The 25006-nt window shown below is 36.5% G+C and overlaps 3 protein-coding genes across 5 annotated transcripts; 1 reads left to right on the top strand and 2 right to left on the bottom strand.

The window, feature by feature from the left end:
• Nucleotides 1-198: 198 nt before the first annotated feature.
• On the top strand, nt 199-5639 carry LOC140970587 (transcription initiation factor IIB-2-like). Of its 2 annotated transcripts, none has more exons than XM_073432382.1 (2): nt 199-649; nt 5579-5639. In XM_073432382.1, the coding sequence occupies exons 1-2, from the start codon at nt 297-299 to the stop codon at nt 5622-5624; spliced, it is 399 nt and encodes a 132-aa protein (XP_073288483.1). In that variant the 5' UTR covers nt 199-296; the 3' UTR covers nt 5625-5639. The 2 variants fall into 2 exon arrangements, with proteins under 2 accessions (XP_073288483.1, XP_073288484.1); XM_073432383.1 differs by lacking the exon at nt 5579-5639 and adding an exon at nt 733-1319 and having other exon boundaries at nt 201-649.
• On the bottom strand, nt 1803-3073 carry LOC140970586 (F-box protein At1g30200-like). The gene has a single exon (XM_073432381.1). The coding sequence runs from the start codon at nt 2949-2951 to the stop codon at nt 1899-1901; it is 1053 nt and encodes a 350-aa protein (XP_073288482.1). The 5' UTR covers nt 2952-3073; the 3' UTR covers nt 1803-1898.
• A 1077-nt stretch (nt 5640-6716) lies between the features above and the next one.
• Nucleotides 6717-24450, bottom strand: LOC140970583 (uncharacterized). Of its 2 annotated transcripts, XM_073432376.1 has the most exons (11): nt 22057-24450; nt 21625-21864; nt 12126-12255; nt 11066-11218; nt 10688-10932; nt 10521-10590; nt 9252-9458; nt 8773-8996; nt 8054-8132; nt 7815-7952; nt 6717-7393 (listed from the first exon to the last, which is right to left on the bottom strand). In XM_073432376.1, exons 1-11 carry the CDS (start codon nt 24300-24302, stop codon nt 7193-7195), a joined length of 3933 nt encoding a protein of 1310 aa, XP_073288477.1. In that variant the 5' UTR covers nt 24303-24450; the 3' UTR covers nt 6717-7192. The 2 variants fall into 2 exon arrangements, with proteins under 2 accessions (XP_073288477.1, XP_073288478.1); XM_073432377.1 differs by lacking the exon at nt 6717-7393 and having other exon boundaries at nt 7815-7932.
• Nucleotides 24451-25006: the final 556 nt, after the last annotated feature.

Genomic DNA, 25006 nt, shown 5'->3' with positions numbered 1-25006 from the left:
ATATATAAAACATATTAAAAGTGATATTTTGTCATTTATTCCGCATGCCTCACCTTTCCCGGTGAGCAATGGGAAACATGACAAGTTTGGGGTCAAAATGTGATTCCTAAAACTAGAGAGGTTAAATAGTAATAGGGACTATTGTTAGGGGCCGAAATGGTAAGTGAGGCGACAACTGAACCCCACGTGTTATATATAAAAATTGGATAAAAATTTCCATATTCTCTTTATATGCAGAAAATGTACAGCGAAAATTTACGAAATTGGCAACAAACAAGAGACTAAGGCGTGTGATTATGGCGGATACGTACTGCCCGGACTGCAAGAGAACGACGGAGGTGGTGTTCGATCACTCGGCGGGGGATACGGTGTGTTCCGAGTGTGGGCTGGTGTTGGAGGGGCATTCCATCGACGAGACTTCTGAATGGCGGACTTTTGCTAATGAGAGCGGGGAGAAGGACCCGGTTCGGGTGGGCGGGCCGAAAAACCCGTTACTGGCGGAGGGTGGGTTGTCCACCGTGATCTCCAAGCCCAAAGGATCGACGGGGGAGTACTTGTCTTCGTCGGTGAGTCGGTGGCAGAACCGGGGATCGAACCCGGATAGGTCGCTCATCCAGGCGTTCAAGACCATTGCTATAATGGCTGACAGGTTTGTGATTTCTTCGTGTTTTCTTTGGTTCGTTTTTTTTTTGGTGGTTGAAGTTTTGAGAAATTTTGACGGGTGGTGTACAGAATTGTGTACTTTGCCCGGTGTTAGCTGAAACTCGAATCGTTAATGTGTTGAACTCGGGAGTGCATATGAAATTTTACGCGATTGACGGTTGGAGTGTGCCGGCTTGACGTGCATTGGCGCTCATTTATTGTTTTCCTTTTTGATTATGCATCTTTATTCCAAATTTTGTTGAGTCTGTCTTCTATGTTCTTTACTGTTTCAGCAGCAGGAACTATGGGGAAAAAATCGTTTTTTAGAAAGCTTATAGGTCAAATGTTAAAATTGATCCAGTGTAGTTGATTGATGCATACTCTTGGATTTGGTACATTTTTTGAGTGTGTACAGTGTTTATTTACTTTCTGGTTAATGTTTGGTCGGAAAACGTCCGTACCATATACCAGCTTTTGGATATTCATCTGTAAAGTTTCTGATTCTTTTATGTTGCGGGATGAACGAAGGAGGTGAGTTTGCTTTTTCAAATTTCTAGGAGAGGTTTTACCTGATTGCTGCTAGATCTGAAAATTCGTGCAAATTATCTGTTCATTGTTGCAAATGCTGAAATGCATATGCTGCTTGTGCACTAGAACATGTAGCATATCTCTTAAGCAAATTATCCTTTGGGGTTTTGATGATTTGAAATATCACCTATATACTAATAATTATAGTTTTCGAACTATCAGAGCTAATGTTATAAATATTTATTAATTGTAAGCTAAGAGCAAATATTAGGTAATTGTTGAGAAAAAGACCATCGTCCTTGGCTCTTTGCTATCTTATTTAGCTGTATTTTTGGTATACTTATTATCAAAATATGAAATTTGAATTATTTTATAGTCAAGAATTTTCGTATATTGAATTTTACTTCCATTTCAAAGAGCACAGCACGAATGCAGAAAACAGGTAAGGCGCACATACATTTCTTTAAGTCAATGTGATTGCTCATCTTCTATGCTGGTGAATCAGGAAAATCGAGTAGCCCCTCGAATAAAACTTCCTCACAAATTATTTTCAGAAATCTCTTTTTCCCGTCTAGCTTTTCACTTTGTCAATATGGATTTTAACTTAGGCCTGCAGTCTCTTCACTTTTAGAAACACATAAACAGAATACTTCAAAGCAAACAATAAGATCGGAAACAAAACTTATTACATTGGCGAACTCAAAATGGATTCATATATAGAAAATAACTTAAAACGAATTCATTTCCAATACATAACATTTCTTTCCCCCAACCAATTTCCTAGCAAAGTCCCCCACCACCTTCTCCTCCCCCTCTCCACCAAATGCCGCCCGCACCAAGTCTACGGTGCTCCTACCCTCCGCCTCCCCGTTGCCTGCGGACCATATGACCACCAGCGTCGCCCCATCCATTACCTTCCCACAACCCGGTAGCTCCATCTTCTCCGAATACCACATCTTCATCCTCAACGCTGGCAATCTACTTCTGCACTCCATCCCCATTCCTCCACTCACCTTCAATTCCTCGATCTGTTCTTTGTTCATACAAAGCCAACCCTGATCACTTTCATCCGAAACCACCACAGTTTCGATCATTTTCTTATTTTTCACCGTTTCTTGAACCATATAATGCCTTGCGGAGGCCGCGATTAAACAAGAAATCGTCCACACAATCCTCAGCTTCATTTCACCATCAGAAATCACACGTTGTTCGTGCTCCGATCCGGGCACTGTTTGTTGGAAATTCTCCTCGTTTTTACACTTTTCAGTCCAGGATTTGGCTCCAAGCATGACGCAGCTGCGAAGTTGGTCCCCGAAATCTGCCTTCCACCTCAGAAATGTCTTTGAATTACTCTTACCTGTTCCTGAACATGGTTTTTGAATAACATGGCACGGTAGCCTGAGGTGAAGCGCGCGAATTTCTTCGAACGGTTTCAAAACATCATTAGGTTCATAATATGACCAAGAATCACAATCATTTTCCGCATTCCTAGACTTGAATTTGATGATCCGAGATACGAAATGGAAGGGTTTCGTCAGGATTCGGAAGACAGGATTCATGAAACCTCTTTTAATGGTAACAATTTCCTCTCCATTGTCCTTGAGTACAGCTCTTCTCCGAGGTATGGGGAGGAAAACTTCAGAAACACGAGGAACTATGAACTGAAAACGTCTGCAGACATACATGGATAAGCAAAGAGATTTTGCATCTTGTAGTTTGCTAAAAATTAAAAAAACAACATCATCTGGTAAACGGTCGAAGATGTTTTCATTGGAATTCATGTTTCAAACTATAAGCAAAATAAGATAAATCAGCATGTATAAAGATCTTCTGGGTACAAATATCTTCTTTACCATAAGGGTATGGCGGTTAGGGCCTTCTAGAGAGTGCACACGTTTCATTTAGAGTAAGTAGTTTAGATATTTTGGGATACCTTTTTTTTATTTGGGGGTGGGGGTGGGCTTTACAACTTTGTCAGTGGTTACGTGGAAACCTTATCTCAGTAACACGATTTAAAAAAAAATTTTTTTTTTTAGGTAAATCGCTTGATGATCAGTTTTAAGGTAAACAAAAACTTTTGCTAATCTATATGGACGTGCTGGTTTAAAACAAATTATAAGTTTATATCTTATAAATTTCTTTTAATTTTAAAAGAAAATGTAGTTTTCATTACTCAAGGAAACATAGAAACAGCATGAAACAGCCGAGCCTGTAAAGAAGATGTTCTAGAAATTGACTGTTCTGTCCTATCAACCATTTACATCTTCGAACTAGATCTCCAAATTCCGAATATTCAAACTTTTCTTCAATTTATACATTTTATGCTCATTTCCAGTCTTAATATAACAAGGAGGTTGATCGAAAAGTTTGTATGGGTAAAAGCAAGTTCCATGAACATAGTATAGTCGAACTCATGCTTTTTTGAAGGCATATTTTAAAAAATGTCCATACGAATATTTACTTTATACATATTTTGAAGATGAAGGAAAAATGCTCATTCACGAATAATAATAGTATCATGTTTGAAAATTTTAAGGAGTCTATGATGGTTGAGTTTGATATGTCAGATCTTGGCAAGATCCATTATGTTCTTGGTATCGAAGTAGTTCAATATACGTATGAGTTTTTTATTTCTAAAAATAAATATGTTAAAATTTTTTATTTCTAAAAATAAATATGTTAAAAGAGTACGTATGAGTTTTTTATTTCTCAAAATAAATATGTTAAAAAAGTTTTGTGCTGATTTAAGATAGAAAAATGCAATTATGTAAGTACTTCTGTAGAGTGTGGTTTGAAGCTAACAAAATATTTTGAAGGAAATAAGATTGATAGCACATTTTACAAGCAAATTGTTGGAAGATTTATGTATTTGACAGCAACAAGGTCGGATATTATTTATTTATTCTATTAGTCTCATAAGCAGATACATGGAGAATCCTACATAAATGCATATTTTAGCTGTCAAGAGGATTGTATACTTGCAAAGAACATGTGAACTTGGTCTCAAATATAAGAAACGAGAACAATCAGATTTGATGGCTTTTTGTGATAGTCATTATGCAGGAGATCAAGATGATAAAAAAAAACTTCAAGATATTCTTTTCTTTTTTAGATTCAGTTGGTGTTCCATGAACTTCGAATAATCAATCAATCGTTACTTTATAAACCACTAAAGATGAATTTATTGCAGCAACTTCATGTGCATGTAAAGATATTTGGTTGAAAAAAATTCTTGAAGAGCTTAAATTCAAGAATCATGATCCTATTGCAATTTAATGTGATAATAGTTCATCCGTAAAACTGTCAAAGAATCTAGTCTTACATGGAAGAAGCAAGCATATTGATGTGAAATATCATTTTTTAAGAGTCCTCACAAAGAATGAAACAATTGATCTCATCTATTGCAGAATTGAACTCAAGTAGCCGACATGTTTACCAAGTCCCTCAAACTGCTTGTATTTCAGAAACTAAGGGAGTTACTTTGTATTAGCACACTACGGAACAAGTTTGAGGGAGAGTGCTCTTATTAAACCGATGTTGGACCTTATTAGTTTAGGGGCCAATTTACTCAAAAAATAATACATTTACCACGATAATTTTTATTTTGTAAAAAATTGAAAACAAAAATTTTGATGTCCGAACAATTAGGGCTGGCAAAAAACCCGAAATTCCCGACCTTACCCGATTCCCATCCCATTCCCTTCCCGCAAATTTCCTGACCCGATTATTTCCTGACCCGTAGGTTCGGGATTTTTCGCGTCCCGATTTATCACGGGAGAAGGGTAGGGTATATAATCTCCTCCCGACCCGACCCGACCCGAAAAAATATTATTAAATTTTATATTATTTTTAATTATTAATATAATTATAATTAACATTGTAACACCCCAATTAACAACTAAGTATTCGTAAAATAAAATTTAGTGATATATTTATGTTAAATAATATAAGTCTAATTTTTAGACAATAATTTAAAAACAAATAAATCATGAATATGATTTGGTATTATATTATAACTAATTATGAGTCCTTTTATAAGTATCATTAGCAATATGATTGTGAAGAGGTTGTCACAAGTAAGTCAATATTTAACTTGTTTAGTAATTTTTATGAGTATTTTGATTCTTTGTCTATCATTATTTTCTGCATCAAAAAATAATTGACTTTTACAAAATAAGTTATTTTTAACATAAGTGTATTTATTTATTTTAGTCATTGACATTCATGGAGAGGAATGTGGCTCAGTAAGTTGGAGTTGGATAAGTTGGTGCTTGGTGTCTATTTATAGTTTTATGTAATTCTTGTATTTCTAGCTATCCCTTAGTTGGTTCATCTTACTTTAGTTTTTTAATTGTAAATTTTAATCTTGTTATATATTGTGATTATAGTATATTTGTTGTTTTTGTAGGCACGCTCGTGCCCACAACAAAGTAATGCATCTTCTTCAAGTGTAAACTCCAAAGACCCCAAGGTAGAAAAATAAATGGTTGACGTGGTGATTTAATGTGACATTGGCTTGATATGTGAACTTTTTATTTTGGATTTCTTTTGATTAACCAAGAATTTATTTAAGCTCCTATGTGAATGCCAGCTTCTTTGTCACTTTGTTTCAATTTAATATCTAATATCTATTCTGAAATTTCAATTTCAGTGTCATTTTCTCCATTTAAACCGATTTTTCCACAGATGACTATGAAACAAACTTTCTTTCTTTTTATTTGATTCATTTAGGTTTGATTAGATACATGTGCATTAATTGCAACATTCTGTTGAATATATTATTGTTCACAATATAATTGTACTCAATGTTCCCACTAGCAACTATTTGCTAGTACGTACGAGGGAACATGACAGGGCAACCATTCATGAAGCTATGGAGCAACAAACAATAAGTGTAGCCAAGATAATTTTTTAAGCAACCATTCAGTAATGACTTTGAAGTCATTATCCCTTAGCTATTCATTTCAGCTATTGATTGATGAAATAAATATGTTACCTTGATCAACACAAGTGTACTTGATATTTTGTTGTGTTGCATCATTGATTTTCCTATATTTGAGTATTTTACCACTGAATTATAGATCTCGAGAGATTTAAAAAAAAAAAATTCGGGATATCACATCTCTACCCGACGGGATCCCAAAGGATCCCGAACATTCGGGTTCCTACACTTGTTGGGTACGGGATCGGAGAAAAAAGAAATTCCCAATTTTTATTGGGACGGAGATTGGGTATGATAGTTACGAGACGAGTCCCTACACAATCCCACCCCTACTAACAATTGTCAATGTATTACAACTTGCATTTTTTATTAAACCAATCGTACTTGTAGCTCATAATAATAATTATATAAAAATGCACTCTTGCTTAATTTATGAACAAAAATTACGTTTTGATCTGAAGTGTCGTACCTATTAGTTTCATCATTTCATGGAATGTTTCTTTTTTAAATATAAATCAACCGTCCTTACTCTTCTCCATAAATGGTTGAAAAGGGATTCCCAAAGAGATTTTTAAAAATAATAGCAACGTAAAGTGCAATATATAAAAAAAAAACAATAGCAACCTTTCCATCAGCAAAAATTCTCAGAAATTTATGTACATCAACACAATTTTTGAATCGTAAAAATAAATTTCTTGGACAAAACGCAATGCTACTCTCACCTAGCCGATAAATGACCAATGAAGTTAAAATCAAAAGCATCGCCCAACTACTCTTTGGCATACCACTAGCCTGCATCGATAGCGTTTCTTTCTCCTTGCAAATATTAAACAACATCAATCCTTCCGGCAGTATGAATATAGAACATGTTTGTTCCTCCAAGTATAGCTACATGCAGCAGACCAGTTCATGTTTATCACCTTCATGGACAAAACATCTACTTTTGGGTCAGTGAAATAATTCGGTCGAAATTTCTGGAACTTCAATGGAGAAAACATAGCATGATCTATACTGATATTCCATGATGCCTATGATATGATTCTTGGTTTGAAATTTTAGATTCTTATCAAGAAATGGTCATCATGAGTACCAATTATATCTATAATTTTCAGATCCTCTGGGCGAGTTTCCATATGATCTCCAAGCCTCTTGCCATTGTCTTCTATTGCTACTTCTCCCAAATGAATAATTCTGAAATTCAGAATGCATATTTGAGGAATTCATGTGATTGCTTCTGTTTGGAGTCTTTCTCATCTCTTCTTCCAGATCATATCGCGAGCGCTGCATGTGCAAGACATTAACACGCAAACGAAGATTTCAATGGTGCATGCAGGTATATTATCCACAGAATGATACTTTAATGTACTTGGTGGAGTGGCATATATCACACTTTGACATTAAATACATGGCCCAAAAAACAGAGATGAAAAGGGTGTCGCAATGAATATCAGAATATCAAGGGAGAAGAAAGAGGTTCATCCATCAATCACAGAACAAGAACAAGAAGAATTTTGGAGTTACTTTTTCTTCGTGAAATGAAATTCACAAACAAAAATAATGAATTATCTGCAATATATGATACATTACTAAGCAAGTAAAACATAATTAAACAACAAGAAAATAGCACAGACATAACCAAAATGGCAACTTTGCACAAAATTACATGCTATAAAGACGCCCCAACGTTTCACAAATCGCATACCTTAGAAGGGTCTGATAGTACAGCATATGCTTCTCCAATTATTTTAAAGAGCCTGTCTGCATCTTTATGGACCTCTTCTGCTATTTCCTTCCAGATACCATCTTCTGGATTTTCATTTCTAGCCAAAGATTGACAAGCCTACGTCAAAAAAAATATATTACGTACTTTACACATCAATGCTGCTGTTTGTCACTTTAAGAGAATGTAGACAAGACGTGAGCAATAACTTTTATTAAAACCTTGTCAGGATGATATTTTAGTGCAGCTTTACGGTAAGCTTTCTTGATTTCTGAAGCAGAAGCAGATGGATCAACTCCCCTGTCATTAAAAGCACCGAATATCACTACAGTCGGAAAAAATTTTTTTCTCATTTCATAAATAGAGAGATCAAATGAATGATCTCAGATATATTTGTTTGATTTAAAAATATACCCTTGAACTTTTTCTTGCAGTTATAAGAGGCCAGTTCTTTGTTGTTTGGAGTCGCAAACTTTGCATGGTTAGGTGTGATATAACAATAGTTTGATACACTAAGGGCGTGTTTCCCAGTGGGGATAAGAGTAGGATAGATTATGTATCATGTTTCATCCTTTATTTGGTAGAAAAATTATAGGCCCACTCAAAATCTAAAGGCCCCATAATATTCACTGGATTTGAACGACTCTTCATCCCTGATACATGATGGGATACTCCATCCAAGAATTTATACCGGAGTTAAACTGCCACAAACCCCTTGCACCTTATCATCTTTCAATGTTCTTTCCCCAACTGATGAGGAACAAAACAGAAGAAAACACCCACCAAAATAATTATATCATTTTATTACTTGTCCTATCGATCATACTACCTATCACTAGAAAAATCATCCACTATCCTATCAATATAACCAAATGAGCCCTAAGAATAAAACTATGACAGGAAGGTAGTTAGTCTATCATGAACAAAAAGAGAAACTTACAGAATGATATACATATTTAAGGGTATTTCCTTTCTAGCTGCTTCTTCCATTTCAGAAAGTTTATGTTGAGCCTGCCGCAGTTCATTAATTTTTTCAGGTGGTCCAGATTGATTTGTCTTCTTATCTACCTCATTCGTTTGAAGAGATACAAATTTTTGAAGATCTATACTAGCTTGTCCATAGTCTCTGATCATCTCGTGTAACATGGCACGTCTGGAGATGGCCTGCATGCACATGGAAGAATTTTTTTTAAAAAAATTAAAGATACCAACAGCATGCTTGATACAGGAAAAATTGCATCTTCAAGCACAGTATAAAAAAGTTCGCATCAAACTCAACAAAGTAATCGTTGGGCTCCTATGAAAATAAAAGGTGTGACATCTAAAAGCTATTAATATTCATGTCATAAGGTTCTCATTTCCAAAAAAGTTGTCATTGTAATAGGAATCAGGTTTGCTGATGATGCTTTAGAGCCACACCTTAAAATAATTTCCATCAAGTGCGATAGCTAGGCTGCAATCTGCCAGGGCATCTATAATTTGTCCCATAGCTCGATATGCAGCAGCCCGGTTACAGAAACAAATTGCTGCAAAAGGGCGCGATTCAACAGAACAAGATATAGCAGCAGTGTAGTGCTCAACAGCATTTGTGTGCTTTCCTGATTGGTATGCTTCATTTCCTGCAGCCTAAGTAGCAACAGGTTCATAATTAGAATATGAGAGTTGAAAAGTTTAAACTTGATCGATGCTCCACTTTTTACCAGTTGGTACAATTATAAATAAGCGCTTATCTATATCAAAAGACATACGGTAACCAATCACTAAACATAACCACAAAGTAAAATACTTCTATTAACGAAGCAATGAAGGAAAGGAAGATGGAATCCGGTTCATCATTATGGAGAATCAAAGCATAAATTTTAGCAAATGTGGCCAGCATCAATATTAAGTGCCCAGATGAAAGAAGCTTAAGTTTTCAACTGAATAAAAAACAATTAACTAGCACAAGCATGGCCAGATATCGACAAGATCAAACAACTAGATCACCATTTTATCAACTGACCCATTTAAAAAGTATCACCTAGGATTCTTACTCCAATAAAGACCTGGTTTCTTTCTAAAATCAATAGTAGAACAAGGTAACATAAATGCAATTTCAGAGTATCTCAAAGGTAACTTTTCTGAAATTCTGTAAATTCTAAGATTTTGAAAAGACATACAGAAAAGAGACAAAATGGTCTAAGTATCTCTTTTAACACTTAAAAGGAAAAGTTCAATACCGCATTGATGTTATAAAAAAAATCCTAGTCAAGAGTAGGTTACTTTATGGCAGTCAGGCAGTGCATTTTGTAGATATAGGGAACATTTAAACCGCAAACCTAGGAACGGCAAGCCACTAACTAATCTCTAAATTCATGTACAAGCTATCAGCAAGCAAAAATATTTACTTAGCATTAACATTGCTTTCTTTCGGTATTTGTAATAAGATTTTTTCGCTTATTGATACATTATTCACTAGTGCATCTTAAAAATCCTACATAGTTCAGGAAAAGACAGTGTGCCGCATCAAAATTTTTTGGCTTGCATGAAATGTAATCAGAGAAAGCTTGTCCATGCATTGTCGATCATAAGGAACTTGATTCCCATGTATAAACCTGTATCAACTGATCTATCTGCCACTCAAAGGCTAAGTTTTCAAGATGGATGTGTTAAACAAAGAGACTGATCTAAAACAATGAGCAAACTCACCTTATGGGACAACAGTTCACGTATAGTACCAACTAATGGGTTCATAGATTCTAGAGTTTTCCCTTCACTCCTACAGAGGTAGATTGTAAAAAGAACAAGTCAAGGGGATAATATAAAGCTGTGGATTGGAGAAAGAGCAGTTCTAAAATCTTATACAAGCTAAATACCGTTGTAAGGGCAACACTGATTCTTCTTGATTCTTTAGAAAAACAAGTGCTTCCTCAAGTTTTCCTAAGTAGAAGTTGGACTTAAGGATCAGTGAGCAGCACCAGACTCTAAAAGAAGGAAACCTCTTCAAGTCAGATTCATGAAAATCCCCTGACTGGCTATTGTCACCAGACACCAGAAAGTTTGACTCTACAGCTCCAAGAGTCTTCTCGCATAACTGAATCAGCTCGTCATATTTCCTCAACTGTAAGTGAAATACAGAACAATGTACAATTGACATTGTAAACCAAAAGGTCGAGTATAGTCAAGAAGTGCATCTTTGAATTTTAAACCACTAAAGGCAACAGATTGCCTTTTTGGATACTATCATTTCATACCATAAGAAGAGCATCCACTTTCATTTGAAGGAATTTTTCCGAGTAAGGGCTAATCATCAAAGCCTCTCCAATTACACTGATAGCAGAATCTGAATCACTACAAGTTCTTCGTCTCAAAAGTTCTGCTGCTTGCTTTATTAATTCAGCAGCTTTCTGAAAGCCAATAAAAAAGAAAAGAGATTTCAAGCTATATTATTTCATTATTTTCAGGAGGACAACACAGTCAAAACCTTTGATAATTATCACGACCATCACTGCGTCAATGGCGCTCAGTATTTTCAAAATTCAGAAATTTGGCTTTGGCATCTGAACCAATCTAGCAAATTTACAAGACCCACTCACTAATCTGGTATCAAGGAATAGATTGAATGTTAAATCTAAAGATTGGAAATGACATTACTTAGGTTCTGCGGAAAAGCAAACGCACAAAAAGTTTCTAAAGTTTTATGAACAAAAAGATGGGGTGAAACAAAGATAGGTCATCGATAATTTAATTCATTGAAAGATCATGTAATGGCAACCCCTCTATGGAGCATTGCTGAAAAATGTTCGAATATATTTCTTTTCAAAAATTTCAAATGTTACAGATCAAGGCAACCTCATTATGTACCACAATGATGTTGTCCATAGATCAAATATTTCGTGGATTGGATTCAAAAGAAATAGTAGCACCCTATGTAAAAAATAAGTCATAATATCATCATCCAAGATCAAGACTAATTAGATTTACAGCATGGAACTGAATGCATTTGTTTCCTTTCAAATTTTGCAAATCCTTCCATTTTATAAATGTAGATAAATAAAATGTCAACAATTTTCTCCAAAGAATAGTGAATACAAAACAATAAAAAGCGACAGCATTCCAGTAAAAGTAGGCCCTTTCTGAGACAAAAATACAATGATTCATAATCCAAGTGTTAGAAAAACCATAAATTTTTACACGTCACACCCATGATTTCTATATACTGTAAAAGATTACTTGGTTTCAATACAAATTCTAACAAGCGATCATTCCGATGTCAATAGAATTCAATCACAATAATTTAGTTGATTTCATTACCTGCGCCTTATCAAGACCCTCAGAGGCTTCAATCAAAAGCTTCCTGTCTGCACAGACATCAGACCCTGCTTGCAAACACTTCATATAATGAAGAATTGCATTCTCAACTTCCCCTAGGGCAAGGTAACAGCTGTGAAATATAAAACATGCAACAAACATAAAGATTGTAGAGAAATAGGAAATGTTGCAAATTCTGTTATATCTAGAAATTTATATATTATGAAAAGATTTTGATTTCATAGGAATTACTTCCATAGTCAAGAATGCAGTTGCATTATACCCTAATTAAGTGAAGAATGAAAATAATAATACACACTACTAGTTTCTTGTTCCTTGCTCTGATACCATGTTGATTATTGAGCAATAAGACATGGAGGGGATAAAAATATAGAGCACACAGAAACTTTAAAGTAAAGAAGACACTATGCTTCCACATGACCAGGTGTCTGATCTGAAAATAGATCCAAATATCACAGTCTCTTCAACTCCAGGTAGAGTATAACTCAGTCATTTTCTGTTGAACCAAATTCTTCAACACCATTAAACTTTTTCATTGCTCTTCTAAAAGGTGTTAGAACATGTACTCAACACCCAAAGTCTAACCATGAGTATACAAACACCTGTCTGAGTCATAACCTAGCTTCATCTCACAGTTGCATAATGCATAGTGTAGATGTCCCTAAAACTATATAGAAAGCTCTAAAGGTTCTGGAATGGAAGAAGGTTGTCTTGTAGGAGATGAATGACTCGGGGAAAAATAAAACATGGGAGATAACATCAGTGCCTCAAGGGAAACATACAGTGGGAAATGGTCGTGGAGTGCAAATGAGCGTTCATTGTATTATTTTTTGCTACTGGACAAAAAGTTTCTTGGTAATCAATTCCAATGTTTGGGTAAAACCATTGGCAGCAAGACTAGTTTTGTAGAGTTCCAAGGACCCGCTCCCTGGCTGTAAACTGAATTGACCATTATATCAATTTCATGATTAAAAAAAAAAAAGAAAAAAAAAAAGCATTTCTCCACTACGGAACAATTACACCAACTGTATAGGCTGGTTCAATTCTCAAAATTATCACATGTTAGTTATATTTTAATGTTTCAACAGTTCCCTATTGCCATTGGATCATTAATTCGGAGGCCATTCATCATATGACTGGATCAACCAAAATGCTCTCGACTTATAATCCTTTGTGCGAGAAATAAAAAAATTGAAGTAGCTGATGGTTCTCTCTCAGCCATTGTTGGAAAAAGGTCAATTGCGTTGGAAAAAGGTCATTTGCGAGGTCGAACTCATTAATGCTTCATAATGTTCTCCACGTTCAATCAGCAAATTGACCCGGGATTTACATTGTTGTCCTATATTTTCTCTTTGTTCTTGTGCCTTTTAGGATCTGAATTCGGGAAAGACTATTGGCAATACTAGGGAGGATGATGGTCTTTATTAATTTGAGGAAGATAATAAATTGCATGTGCATGTGCATGGGCATGGGCAAGCTCAATAGTTAGTGTGGAATCATACTCAAATTCTAATGATAATGATAACATGTTATGACAATGTCGATTAAGTCATCGTACCTTTCAATATTGAAAATATTCGTTTCCAGCTTTGTTAAAAATAAAAATCCACTAGATTTTCAACGTCATATTTGTCAATTTGCTAAACATGACCGTTTATTTTCCGGTCAAACCATATCATGCATCTAAACCTCTCTCTCATTCACAGTGACGTATGGAGACCATTAAAACACCAACCCTTTTTAAGAACAAATAGTTTATCACTTTTCTTGATGATCATACTCGTCTAAGTTGGGTTTATCTTCTTAGGAAACAATCGGAAGTATGATATGCTTTTAAATACTTCTGTACAATGATTAAAATTCAATTTTAAAAAAGAATCACGTGTTTAGAAGTGTGATAGGTGTCGTTATTGCATGTTTTATGGTGTCGTTTTTAGTCCGTTATTTCATGAGTTTAAGTCTGCATTTCATTCATTTTAGTTCATAATTTATGCATATGGTCATTTGTCATGTATGTTGGCCGGTTTGCAGGGAAAATAGCCAAAATTATGAAGTTAAAGGTGAAAAGCTGAACTCCTGGACAGAATGAAGCGCGCTAGGGTGGTGGTTTTCGACCGTCCCAGTGCGAATGAGTGAAAAACAAGAGCTGGAATAAAACGAGGCGTGCTAGTACGGTGATTTATGACCGCCCCAGTGCGCACAGGTGAAAATTGAAGAATAAGGACAGAGCATCTCGCGCTAGTTTCGATTAAGGTTAGAGGAAATAACAAGGCTAAATTTTGGGAAGATAGGTGGTGGGGGATTACTCCTTCAAAGAACTTTTTCCGACCTTATTTCAGCTTTCTACGGTTCACAATTTGCCTATATCACACTTTGTTCATTTTGATAATTCGTCGTCTACACAATCATGGGATTTGCATTTTAGAAGGGTCGTGAGAGATGATGAGCTTTTTCAGTTGACGGAGTTATTAGGTTTCTTAGATAGGACTAGGTTGGTTGAAGGGGTAGATGACTATCGAGTGTGGATTGGGGTTCTTTCTGGTCTTTTCTCGGTAAAATCTTTCTTTGAGTCGTTCTTTCCACATAGTTGTTTCCCAGTTTTTCCTTATTTCCATGTTATATGGAAGGTTCCGGTTCCAACAAAGATTCAAGAATTTTCGTGGACAACAATTCTGGGTAAGCTACCGATCTCGGAGATGATGCAAAAAAAGTGGCCCTAAATTGCTATGTGTTGTGTAGGAATGAAGCGGAAACGCACGATCATATGCTAATTCATTGTGCATTCACGAACGGCTTGTGGACTAGAGCTTTGAAAGAACTGGAATTGGTTTGGGTGGTGCCCAAGTCAACGACTGATTTGTTCGCTATGGATCTAGGACAACTAACAGGTACTAGGGGAAGAATTTTTCGACGAGTGAACAACTAGTCCACTGTTCTAACTAACTCTTATCATATCATTAATAAAATATTGTTTCTTATAAAAAAATTAAAAATACACCACAACAAAAATGGGAGATGAGAGAAGAAAAATAAAAACCTTTTTGAAGTAGGTGGGGCTTTAATGTTTACTACTAAAGTACCTAAATATTTATGGAGGAAGTCAATTTCTCACTACTATCTATTTGATTAATCGAATGCCATCAAGGCATCAAGAATTCTGAATTTTAGAACACCCTTGACAGTTTTAAAAAAACTTCTGCTTTGACTCATTTAGCTTTTGATTTGCCTCCCAAGGTTATAAGATGTGTGGTATTTGTTCACAATCATCATTGTGATAAACTATATCTTCATGCTTCAAAGTGTGTTCCTTGGTTATTTCCCAACACAAAAAGATACAAATGCTTTACGACTTAATGGTTGTAGTTCCTGATAATGCTGAATTGAAATCTGTCCTTCTTCGTGAATTACATTGTAGCAAATACAGTATTCACCCTGGAGGCCGAAAAATGTATTTGGCATTGAGGAGACCTCAATGCCGGTGAAGACGTATGAAGAAGGACATTCCTGAATTTATTTCGAAATGCCTTGTCTGCCAGCAAGTGAAAGCCGAGAGAATGAAACCAGGAGGATTACTCCATAGTCTCGAAATTCCAAAATGGAATTGGGAACATATTGCTATGGACTTTATGATTCATTTACCTCGTTCGCCCAAGGGTTGTGATGCTATTTGGGTTATTATCGACCAGTTTTCGAAATCTGCACATTTCATTCTGTATGAGCGAACTTATCCTTATAAAAGAATGACTCGTTTATACATGGAGAATATTGTGAGACTGCACGGTGTGCCAGTCTCGATTGTATCTGATCGTGATCCCAGATTTGCGTCTAAATTCTGGGGTAGTTTCCAAGAAGCTATGGGTACGCATTTGGCTATGAGTACTGCTTATCATCCTCAAACAGATGGCCAGACTGAGCGTACAATTCAAACGTTAGAAGACATGTTACGTGTTGTTGTGATGGATTTTACTGTGGGATGGCAAGATGCCTTACCATTGGTAGAATTTTCGTATAATAATAGTTTCCAAACGAGTATTGGTGTGGCACCATTTGAAGACTTATATGAGAGACGATGTAGGTCACCGTTATTCTAGGATGAAATTGGTGAAAGACAACTGACTGGACCTGAAATGATACAGGAAATGAATGATAAGGTTCAGTTGATTCGACAGCGAATGAAAGCTGCTCAGGATCGTCAAACGAGTTATGTGAATAAACGAAGACGACCCTTAGAATTCCAGAAAGATGATGAAGTGTTTTTGAAAATATCTCCCTTTCGAGGCACTGTTCCATTTGGCATGCGAGGGACATTATCTCCTCGATATGTTGGTCCATACGAGATCTTTGATCAAATTGGAGATCTTGCTTATCGATTGGCATTGCCACCAGCTTTATCTGTCATTCACGATGTGTTCCATGTGTCTATGTCGAGGAAGTATGAACCAGATCGATCACATGTACTGCAACCTGATGAGGTTGAGCTTGATCCTTCACTTTCCTACGTTGAACAACCTGTTCGCATTATGGATCGGAAGGAGAAGATATTGCGCAATAAAGTGATTCCACTAGTTCGAGTACAATGGACACGACATGGTGTGGAAGAGTCAACGTGGGAATTGAAGAGCAAGATGCGAGAATCATATCCACACTTGTTTGACTTGATTCCATCTGTTCCATTGTATTCCATGTATACTGATCCATTTACTGATTTTAGTTTTGATATGCACTATAATTGGTTACATATTTTATGTTTTTCAATGTTATGTATATATATGAACACTTGAGATTTCGAAGACGAAATCTTTTAAGTGGAGGAGAAATGTAAGGGCCTGGTATCGTATTATCGTAAATCATATTGTGATTATCGATAACTCATGAAATGGTTCTGTGATGACGTGTATAATGTATATAATTGATAATGAAAGTAAGAAATGTGTTTGTGATGATGACATATTTGAATAGGAATTTATTTGTAGTTGAATGATGTGTTGAACCGCAATAGAAAAGTGATACATTTTACGGTTTTCAGCTTATTTATCTGAGTATTAGTCCAAATGAAATGAAACCAAATTCATTGGAAAGCTAATACATAGTACTAAAACTTTCATGTTTTAAGTTTCGTCCAAATCAATTTGGACATAGGGGCAAAATTATCCCGAAGTGTAACATGTGCATTTTAGTCTCTACATTGACACATTTTGGGAGAATGAGCATAATTCTTGCGTCCGATATCCAAATTGAGTGAGGTTGGTGGCAAATGAAAGCTAAGACATAGATCTACGAACTTTATATTGACCACTTTTGCTAATTTGGACCCGAGAATGTTGGACAGAACATCCCGCGCACGAGCCCGAGATGTTACCGCCCGAGCTTGGTACAATGAGTGCGCGGAGGACAGAACACACCGCGCCCGAGCGCGATATTTTACCGCCTGAGCGCGGCACAAATTGCATCCGGGGGACAGAACGTCTCGCGCTCGAGCGCGAGATGTTACCGCTCGAGCGCGAAACCGCCAATGGGCGAGGTGATAAGAATGAGCTGTTGTACGTGTAAATTCATTTCATTTCAGCCGAGAGAAAGAGAGAAACGAAAGAAACTTGATTTCTATCGTACGAAATCACCTCGATACGCTATCAGAACTTGAAACAAATTATATATTTGAAATCTTCGCGTAGAGAACTTTCTTTTGAGGTAAGATTCTTTTGGTTTCAGCACCTTTATTTGTTAAAATGCTGGAATAGCATGTATTTGAAGTTGAGATCCATATATGTGGTAGAATAACCGACAAGAAACTAAGTTTTGAAATCGGAAATAAATTATGTTATGATTTCGAATTGATATGAATTTTCAAAGATTTCAAAAGATATTTGAAACTTATATTGTTGAATTTGAATGAAATTATTGATTGAAATGAATGTGTTATGGATATAGATAGAGTTTCTATGCTGAAATCTTCAAGCTACATCAACTGGAAACGAAGAATTGAGGTATGTTGCGACCGAGTAACAAACGACATGTATCTGTATCATATGATATATGTTTGGTTGATTTGACTGAGAATACATGTCTATATGTCTTGTTTGTTGAGTTGATGTGACATACATGACATGCACGTTGAGCTATGATCCTTGGATACCCTGATATGATTGTATTTGATTATGGGGTTTGTGAACACGATGCTATGTTTGGCATTATGTGGCCCTTAAAGCATAGACATTAGAGACCCCGATGATTGAGTGCGATTTGGGATTTGATAGCGCTTTGTCGACGTTATCATACGAGTATCCCTGATTGAGGCCGGTGTGCCAGCTCGAGCATTGATTTGATAGCGATCCGATTGATTCTGAGATATGCTCAGTGGATGGGCATTTGACCTGATACCTCCACGACATACATGGNTTGAGGTTTAGTGGTCTTTCCCAGTATATATGTTTATGTATCTATATACCAGGACATGTCCCGAGGATATGATTTGTTGTATGAGTTGTTTTGATTATGTGTGGGCAGATTTTATGATGTGAGATGAAATACAATTTTTAGTATTCAAATAATATATTTTGGGCTCATTGTAAAGAAAATTTAAACTCGTGTTCCGCTGTAATTAACTAACCCTAATCAGATTGCATGGTAATAACAATTAGGAGTTCAGGGCCACACTGTATGTGACCTTTTTTCAGTCTCAAGCCTTTTCCAGCACTCCTCTGAAAAAGTTGTCTAATTTGGAAATTAACACATCACAAATGATGTTGGTATAATTTCAAAGTCTGATTTATGATTAATGTAGATATAGATACGTCTAGGAGAGGACAACCTAAATTAGTGTCAATCAATGACGTTGATGCTAGAACTCTTAATGAGACTACTACTAACACACGAACTAGGCAAGTTTATGCAAAAACACTACGACTTCAAAGCAAAGAAGACATTATGCTTCCACATGATCAGAAGTCTAATCAAACAATAGATCCAAACCAACATCTTCAACTCCAAGTAATATATCCGAGTCACTTTCTGCTGAACCAAATTCAACACCTTTAGATCTTCCAACTGCTGTTCGAAAATGTGTTAGGACATGTACTCAACATCCAATGTCTAACCAAATTCAACAACTTGGAACGCTTCAAAGCTAGACTCGTCGCCAATGGTTTTACACAAACCTATGAAATCGATTATATTGAAATTTTTGCTCCAAAGGCAAAAATGGCTGTAAATCTAGATTGGTCATTATATCAGTTGGATGTTAAAATTGCATTTCTCACCGGCGTGCTGGAGGAAGAAGTATTTATGGATGGTCCATCGGGTTTTGAAGAAAGATGTGAAGGCAAAGTACGTAGGTTGAAATATCCCCCTATGGTTAAATTAGTCGCCACGAGCTTGGATTGAAAAATCTTCTAGATTAGTTAAGAAGAGCATATACTTGCAAGGACAATCAGATCACGAGATGTATGTAAAACATAACAATGGTGGTAAGATGGCTATTTTAATTGAATACGTGGAATGTGGATGATATCATTCTTATGGGAATCGATGATATAAACATAGCCGGACTGAAAATAAGTTTTGCCTCCAAATTTGAAGTCAGAGATCTAGGTCCCTTACGTAATTTCCTGGGCGTGGAAGTTAGATCGAGGAGAGGAATCTCAGTATTACAGAGGAAGTATGTCTCGATCTTCTTAAAGAAACAAGGATGAGTGTTTAGACCAAGTGATACACATATTCACCCAAATTAGAAACTAGGCAAAGCATATAAAGGTCCTTGTACATTGTCTTATTGTTAAATTATAATTCAAGATGACACTGAAGAAAGGCTTCTAGACATGAAGAAATATTACTTCACTTAATAAAAAATTTTGGAACAGAAAGGTTTCCCTACCAAGAATGTTTTCCTTATTAAGCCCACCCTTGTGTTTAAAGTAAGGATCGTGGGAAATTAATCGCTGGCAAAGCTTCCAAGTTGTGTTGATAGCCATGCAACAAATCATTTGATGAACCATGTAGTTAATATTATCAACATTTAAAGCACTGACAAACACTTACGTCAAGTTTCTAGTTTTTTTTTGTAAGAAGTGAAATTTATTTATAAATGTAAGACGTAAAAATGCAGGATAATACATCCTTTTAATCCATACCACACAATACACAAATTAATACCTAATAGGATATACTGGAATGAGTGAGTGTTAAGCTAATACAGGCTGTAATCCTGTTAATAAAGAAATAAAAGGAATTATTTGAGATCTTTGCCCAAAGTGCTGCCCTCTTGTATTTCATATTCTCCCAAAATTGAGATACCTTGCCTTACATTCATTAGTTTATTTTTTCCCATGTTTCCATTGTTATAGCAAGTTTGCAATCTTCCATATTCTTTTGAAATTTTCAACCTTCATTCCATATAAATGGTTTCCCCCCAAATTTTTTTGGGTTGTATTTGAATGATGGATTTGAAATAATTTCAAACTCCTTGACTTGTTTAGATATACAAAATTTAGGAGAATTTCAAATCCACCATCTATCAAACTCAGCAAATCCAACAGTAACTATGATGGATTTCAAATAAATCAAACATGAGTGTCACTTGAAACGAATTCTTCTTTAAATCAAATATTTTCCTCCAAATCAAATCATCGATCCAAAAGCAACCTCGGGGTCTTGAATATTGACACATGAATCTACATGATAGAAAAATGTGATCATCAAACTCACCATCGTCTTTTCGAAAACACACCGCTCGAGGATATCATCATGTGAGGTTTTTTCTTTGTCATACATCATGAGTATTTAATATATTATGCAATAAAACTTCATTAAACACTTGTATCTTTGAAGGAATAGATGGATTCCAAATTAAAGAGTTTACAGTTGGATCATCAATCAAAGTGAGAAAAAGAGAGATGCAGGAGTGCCTGGACTCTCCAACCGCCAAACCCTCCCATCACTCATCTCCTTACAAACTTTAATGTGGATTGCACGGCCATATAACCATTCTTCCATGCCCTCCATCTGAATTCTAATTGACAGCCAGAATTCCCAATCATATTTTGTAGCACAATAATTCTCCTCACATCTCAAAGAATCGGGATAATACCAAATCTTACTGTGCATAAAAGGGTTAATCACTCTTTGAATCTACACCTCTAAAATGAAGTCTATGTATCTCTTCTTTGTGTACTTTCTGGGGAGTTGATTAATAAACACTCGCCAAAGGGTAGATTTAGAATCTTCTCTAGCATTCTTCCACTTAGGCGGTTAGGCCCTAAAATAGCAGGGAGGGGTTGTCCCAAGCCATGACTCCAAATGCTAAAAATAAATCTCTAGTTTTGCCCCACTAACTATAACCTTTTCCTTTTCCATGGAAAAAGTGAGACTGAAAAAAATTGTAAAATGTAAAGTATAACATATTTTAAAAAAATGAGATAACAGTGGTGGGACCACACAATGAAGCAAGGAGCAGGATGGGACACAAAGCAATTAAAACACTTCTTACCTGGCAGCTCGAACTTGCACCCTGAGGAAACTGGGATCTAATGCAGTAGCTTTAGTACAATCTTCTAGTGCTTCCCTCACTCTTCCAAGTGACATCCGTGTTGCAGCACGATTGCTGTAGCACAACATTAGAGCCCTAAGGCAGCTTCTAGATGATTCCGTTTGAGAAATACAATTCAATCCATAAGTGTAGTACTCTTCGGCTTTTGAGAAGTCCCCCTTTGCATAGGCTTGATTCCCTCTGACGTGAAACAATATCAGGAGCATGAGCATGGAAAAAGAAAAAAGTGCAGCAAACGGTAAATGGATGCATAAAATAACCAAATCACCATCAGTGAGGAGAAAAAATTGAAAGATAATCACCATTCTGTACCAAAAAAAAAAAAAAAAGAATTCCACAAATATTAAGTTATATAAATAAATGAGAACACACCTGAGGCGCCACTTTTCACAGGATTCTTGAGCAGCAATGCTTGCAGCTGTGGTAGATATATTTACTAGCTTTATCTCTGGTTTTTTAACTTGCTTAGACTTGTCATCTTTTTGGCCTAAAAGAGGAGAAAAATCACCTTTTTGATCCTGCTCAAGAGAAGAAAATGAAGATTCCCGAAGTCGGAAAGGAGGCAGATGAGAAGAATCATGCGAAACTTTGGCAGTTGGAAGGAAGATATGTGAGTCATGGCCAACTTTGATCCAATGTTTCTTCTTTTGGACACGCATTGGTGCTGAAGTCTCAGAGAGAGTTGCAGATGATGCAGCAAAAATGAAGCTAGGAGTGCCAATGTCTGCCAAATTTGTATTGTGATCGTATTGACTCCCTCTATCGATATCTTGTCTCATAGAAGACGTGCAGTAATCGATCTCAGCACCTCCTGCAGTGACAAAAGAGTCAGCACTGTAATCTAACTCCTCGGTAGCAGACTTGAAGCTTTCCGTTTCAGCACCTGAAACAGCATCTTCTTCAGTACTTTCAAATCCAATACCTTCATTAACTGTAGATTCTTCACCTTGTCCTTTCTTTACATTGCATTTATTTATGCACAAGCGCTCTGCTGCGGAAACTAGACCTTCGTCAGCTGTATCGGTGGAAAAATCTGGGTTGGATTCACTTGAAGAATTTTCATCAAGATGAAAAGACTCCTCTGATGCCACAGAAGTCTCTCTCGAAAAACTACTGTCAACCACTGTTTCTTCGTATGGAGAGACATCCATGGGTGAATATGACTCTGAAGATTCAGCATTTTCTTTGAATTTTCCAGGCAAGACAAAGTCTTCCCCAAACCTTAATGGAACATGTACGGGTTTCTTCCACTTCCCCTTCTTTTTTTTCAAACCAATGTCTTTAACTGAATCTCGCTTTGTCTCCACTTTTCTATTTAAGCCGAAACCTAAGGGTCCTTTTGTTTCTGGGGTCTTGAATTCCACAGGTTGTGTCATACCATCCTGCTCGCTAGTAAAAATAAATTCAGCTTCGTTGTGAACCTCATCCATAGAAGGCACCTCAGCTTCATCCCTATCAGGTTGGAAAGGAACCCCACTGGATGGAAATGATAGCGAGGATGTTGAAGTATTGTGACTGTTTCTCATGTGAATTTCACTATTTTGGCTTTGTATCCCGGCCCGAAAAGTAAATCCCGAATTCATAGACCCCGAATAATTGTACAAATTTCCATCAGTCAAATTCTCAGTCTGCATGCCATGCATAGGTTTTGTCACAGAAGCCACTTCTGTTTTAATGCCCTCATGACTGCTTCCTACTTCAGCAGCAATATTCCAGCGATCAGGCTCATTAATATTTCCACCGGCCCCGAGAACAATTTTACTCTTGTCACCAGAAATAACGCCATCATCCAGCGAAGTACTTGAAGAACACTTGAGGTTCAAATTTTTCATTTTGTTCGGAAGCATAGAATCGAAGCTCACAATAAAAGACCCATCATAATTATCTCTTCCAAAAGTAAAATGCTTGGAACAAACGTTCCCATATTCTTTAATATTCATATTCTTCATCTTATCATGAAGCTCCCCTACGACATTCTGACCATGTAGGTTACTGAAGTGTTCATTTCCAATATGCGATCTTCTCATCTCACCAGGCAGTTCAGCTTTCGCACGTTCATCAACTCCTAGAAAAGCATGACCTTCATCGCTCAAATTGACGCAATCGCTAGTACTTGAACCGCTACCCATATTCACTTTCATATTTTCCGCCGCACTGTTTTCAACTCCCAATCTCCTCATTTCATCCACCAATATACTCCTCTCTACATCAGCAAACAGGTCACTACTAGAATTACTGGGAATACTATCCTTTGCCACAAACACAGACCCTCGACCCAGATTCTGTTGAACCGGCTCAAGACCCGGATCAATGCGTGAAGATTCAAAGCCTGAATCCTGAATACCTTGCACCATGCCACCTTGAAAAATGGGTCGGAATAAATTGGGGCGATGGCCAGCAAAAGGTTTTCGAAGCTTCGCAAGTCGAGGTGGACGGGAGAGGCCGGCAGCCGCGGCCTTTCCCGGCCCCAATGATGGAGAATTAAACCCATATTTCTGGGGATCCATTTGAATCGAAATCCGGTAGAACACACGCAATGAATTGAATTGTGGAGCAGAGAAAATCTGACCGTTCGAGCAGGGCTGCGGAGCTACCGTGTCAACGATAGCCGGCAACATAAGTCATCAAATCCAACGGGTGGTGATGAATCGATTAATGATGAAAAACAATGGATTATGAACAATTATTGTGAGACTGTTCAAAATCTGGGCAAAATGGGAAAGTGGGAAATCTGTTGGTTTCTTATTGTTTTAGCTTGAGAACCAAGGAGGGNGTGGTTTTGGGGTAGAAAAACCATAAAAACAAATAAATAAATATGTATAGCATAATAATAATAATAACAAACAAAAAATACGTAAATTTGTTTTGTATATATGCCAGTTTAATTTGGGAAAATTGCAAATAAGTCCCCATATCATTACATAAATTTATCTTAATTTTCTTCATCTAAAAAACTTTGTTTAAATTTTCTAAAACAATAAAAATGACAAAAATATCCTCATATTTATTGAGTTTAATTGATTGATTTATTAAGGCCATAAATGGTATCGGACCTAAATCCCATGGCGTATTGATGCAGGTTGAAAATTCTCTAACATGGTATCAGAGCATTGATTGCTTCTGCAAATTGATTGTCTTCATTAATGGCAGCGAATCCTCTCAACATTGGCTTCAATGATCCTCTCTATTTGCATCCTTCGGATACTCCTGGAGTTTCTCTGGTGCTTGATCTGTTAATCGGTACTGAAAATTATGGAGTGTGGAGTCGTGCTATGTTGCTTGCACTGCGTGCAAAGAACAAGCTTGGATTCATCACTGGATC

The sequence above is a fragment of the Primulina huaijiensis genome, unplaced genomic scaffold, assembly GCF_012295235.1.
Source record: "Primulina huaijiensis isolate GDHJ02 unplaced genomic scaffold, ASM1229523v2 scaffold9501_ERROPOS106556, whole genome shotgun sequence".
In the NCBI taxonomy this organism is placed as follows: Eukaryota; Viridiplantae; Streptophyta; class Magnoliopsida; order Lamiales; family Gesneriaceae; genus Primulina; species Primulina huaijiensis.
Note: the sequence above shows the minus strand (reverse complement) of the source record. Positions and strands in the feature narration are given on the sequence as shown.

Excerpts from the sequence above, each read along its gene's own strand:
- LOC140970587 (XM_073432382.1), top strand. The coding sequence starts at position 297 with ATGGCGGATACGTACTGCCCGGACTGCAAGAGAACGACGGAGGTGGTG. Across the intron at positions 650-5,578 it reads ATTGCTATAATGGCTGACAG|GCACGCTCGTGCCCACAACA; the intron begins GTTTGTGATTTC and ends TTGTTTTTGTAG.
- LOC140970586 (XM_073432381.1), bottom strand. The coding sequence starts at position 2,951 with ATGAATTCCAATGAAAACATCTTCGACCGTTTACCAGATGATGTTGTT.
- LOC140970583 (XM_073432376.1), bottom strand. The coding sequence starts at position 24,302 with ATGTTGCCGGCTATCGTTGACACGGTAGCTCCGCAGCCCTGCTCGAAC. Across the intron at positions 21,865-22,056 it reads TGTGAAAAGTGGCGCCTCAG|AGGGAATCAAGCCTATGCAA; the intron begins GTGTGTTCTCAT and ends GTTTCACGTCAG. Across the intron at positions 11,219-12,125 it reads AGGGTCTTGATAAGGCGCAG|AAAGCTGCTGAATTAATAAA; the intron begins GTAATGAAATCA and ends ATTGGCTTTCAG.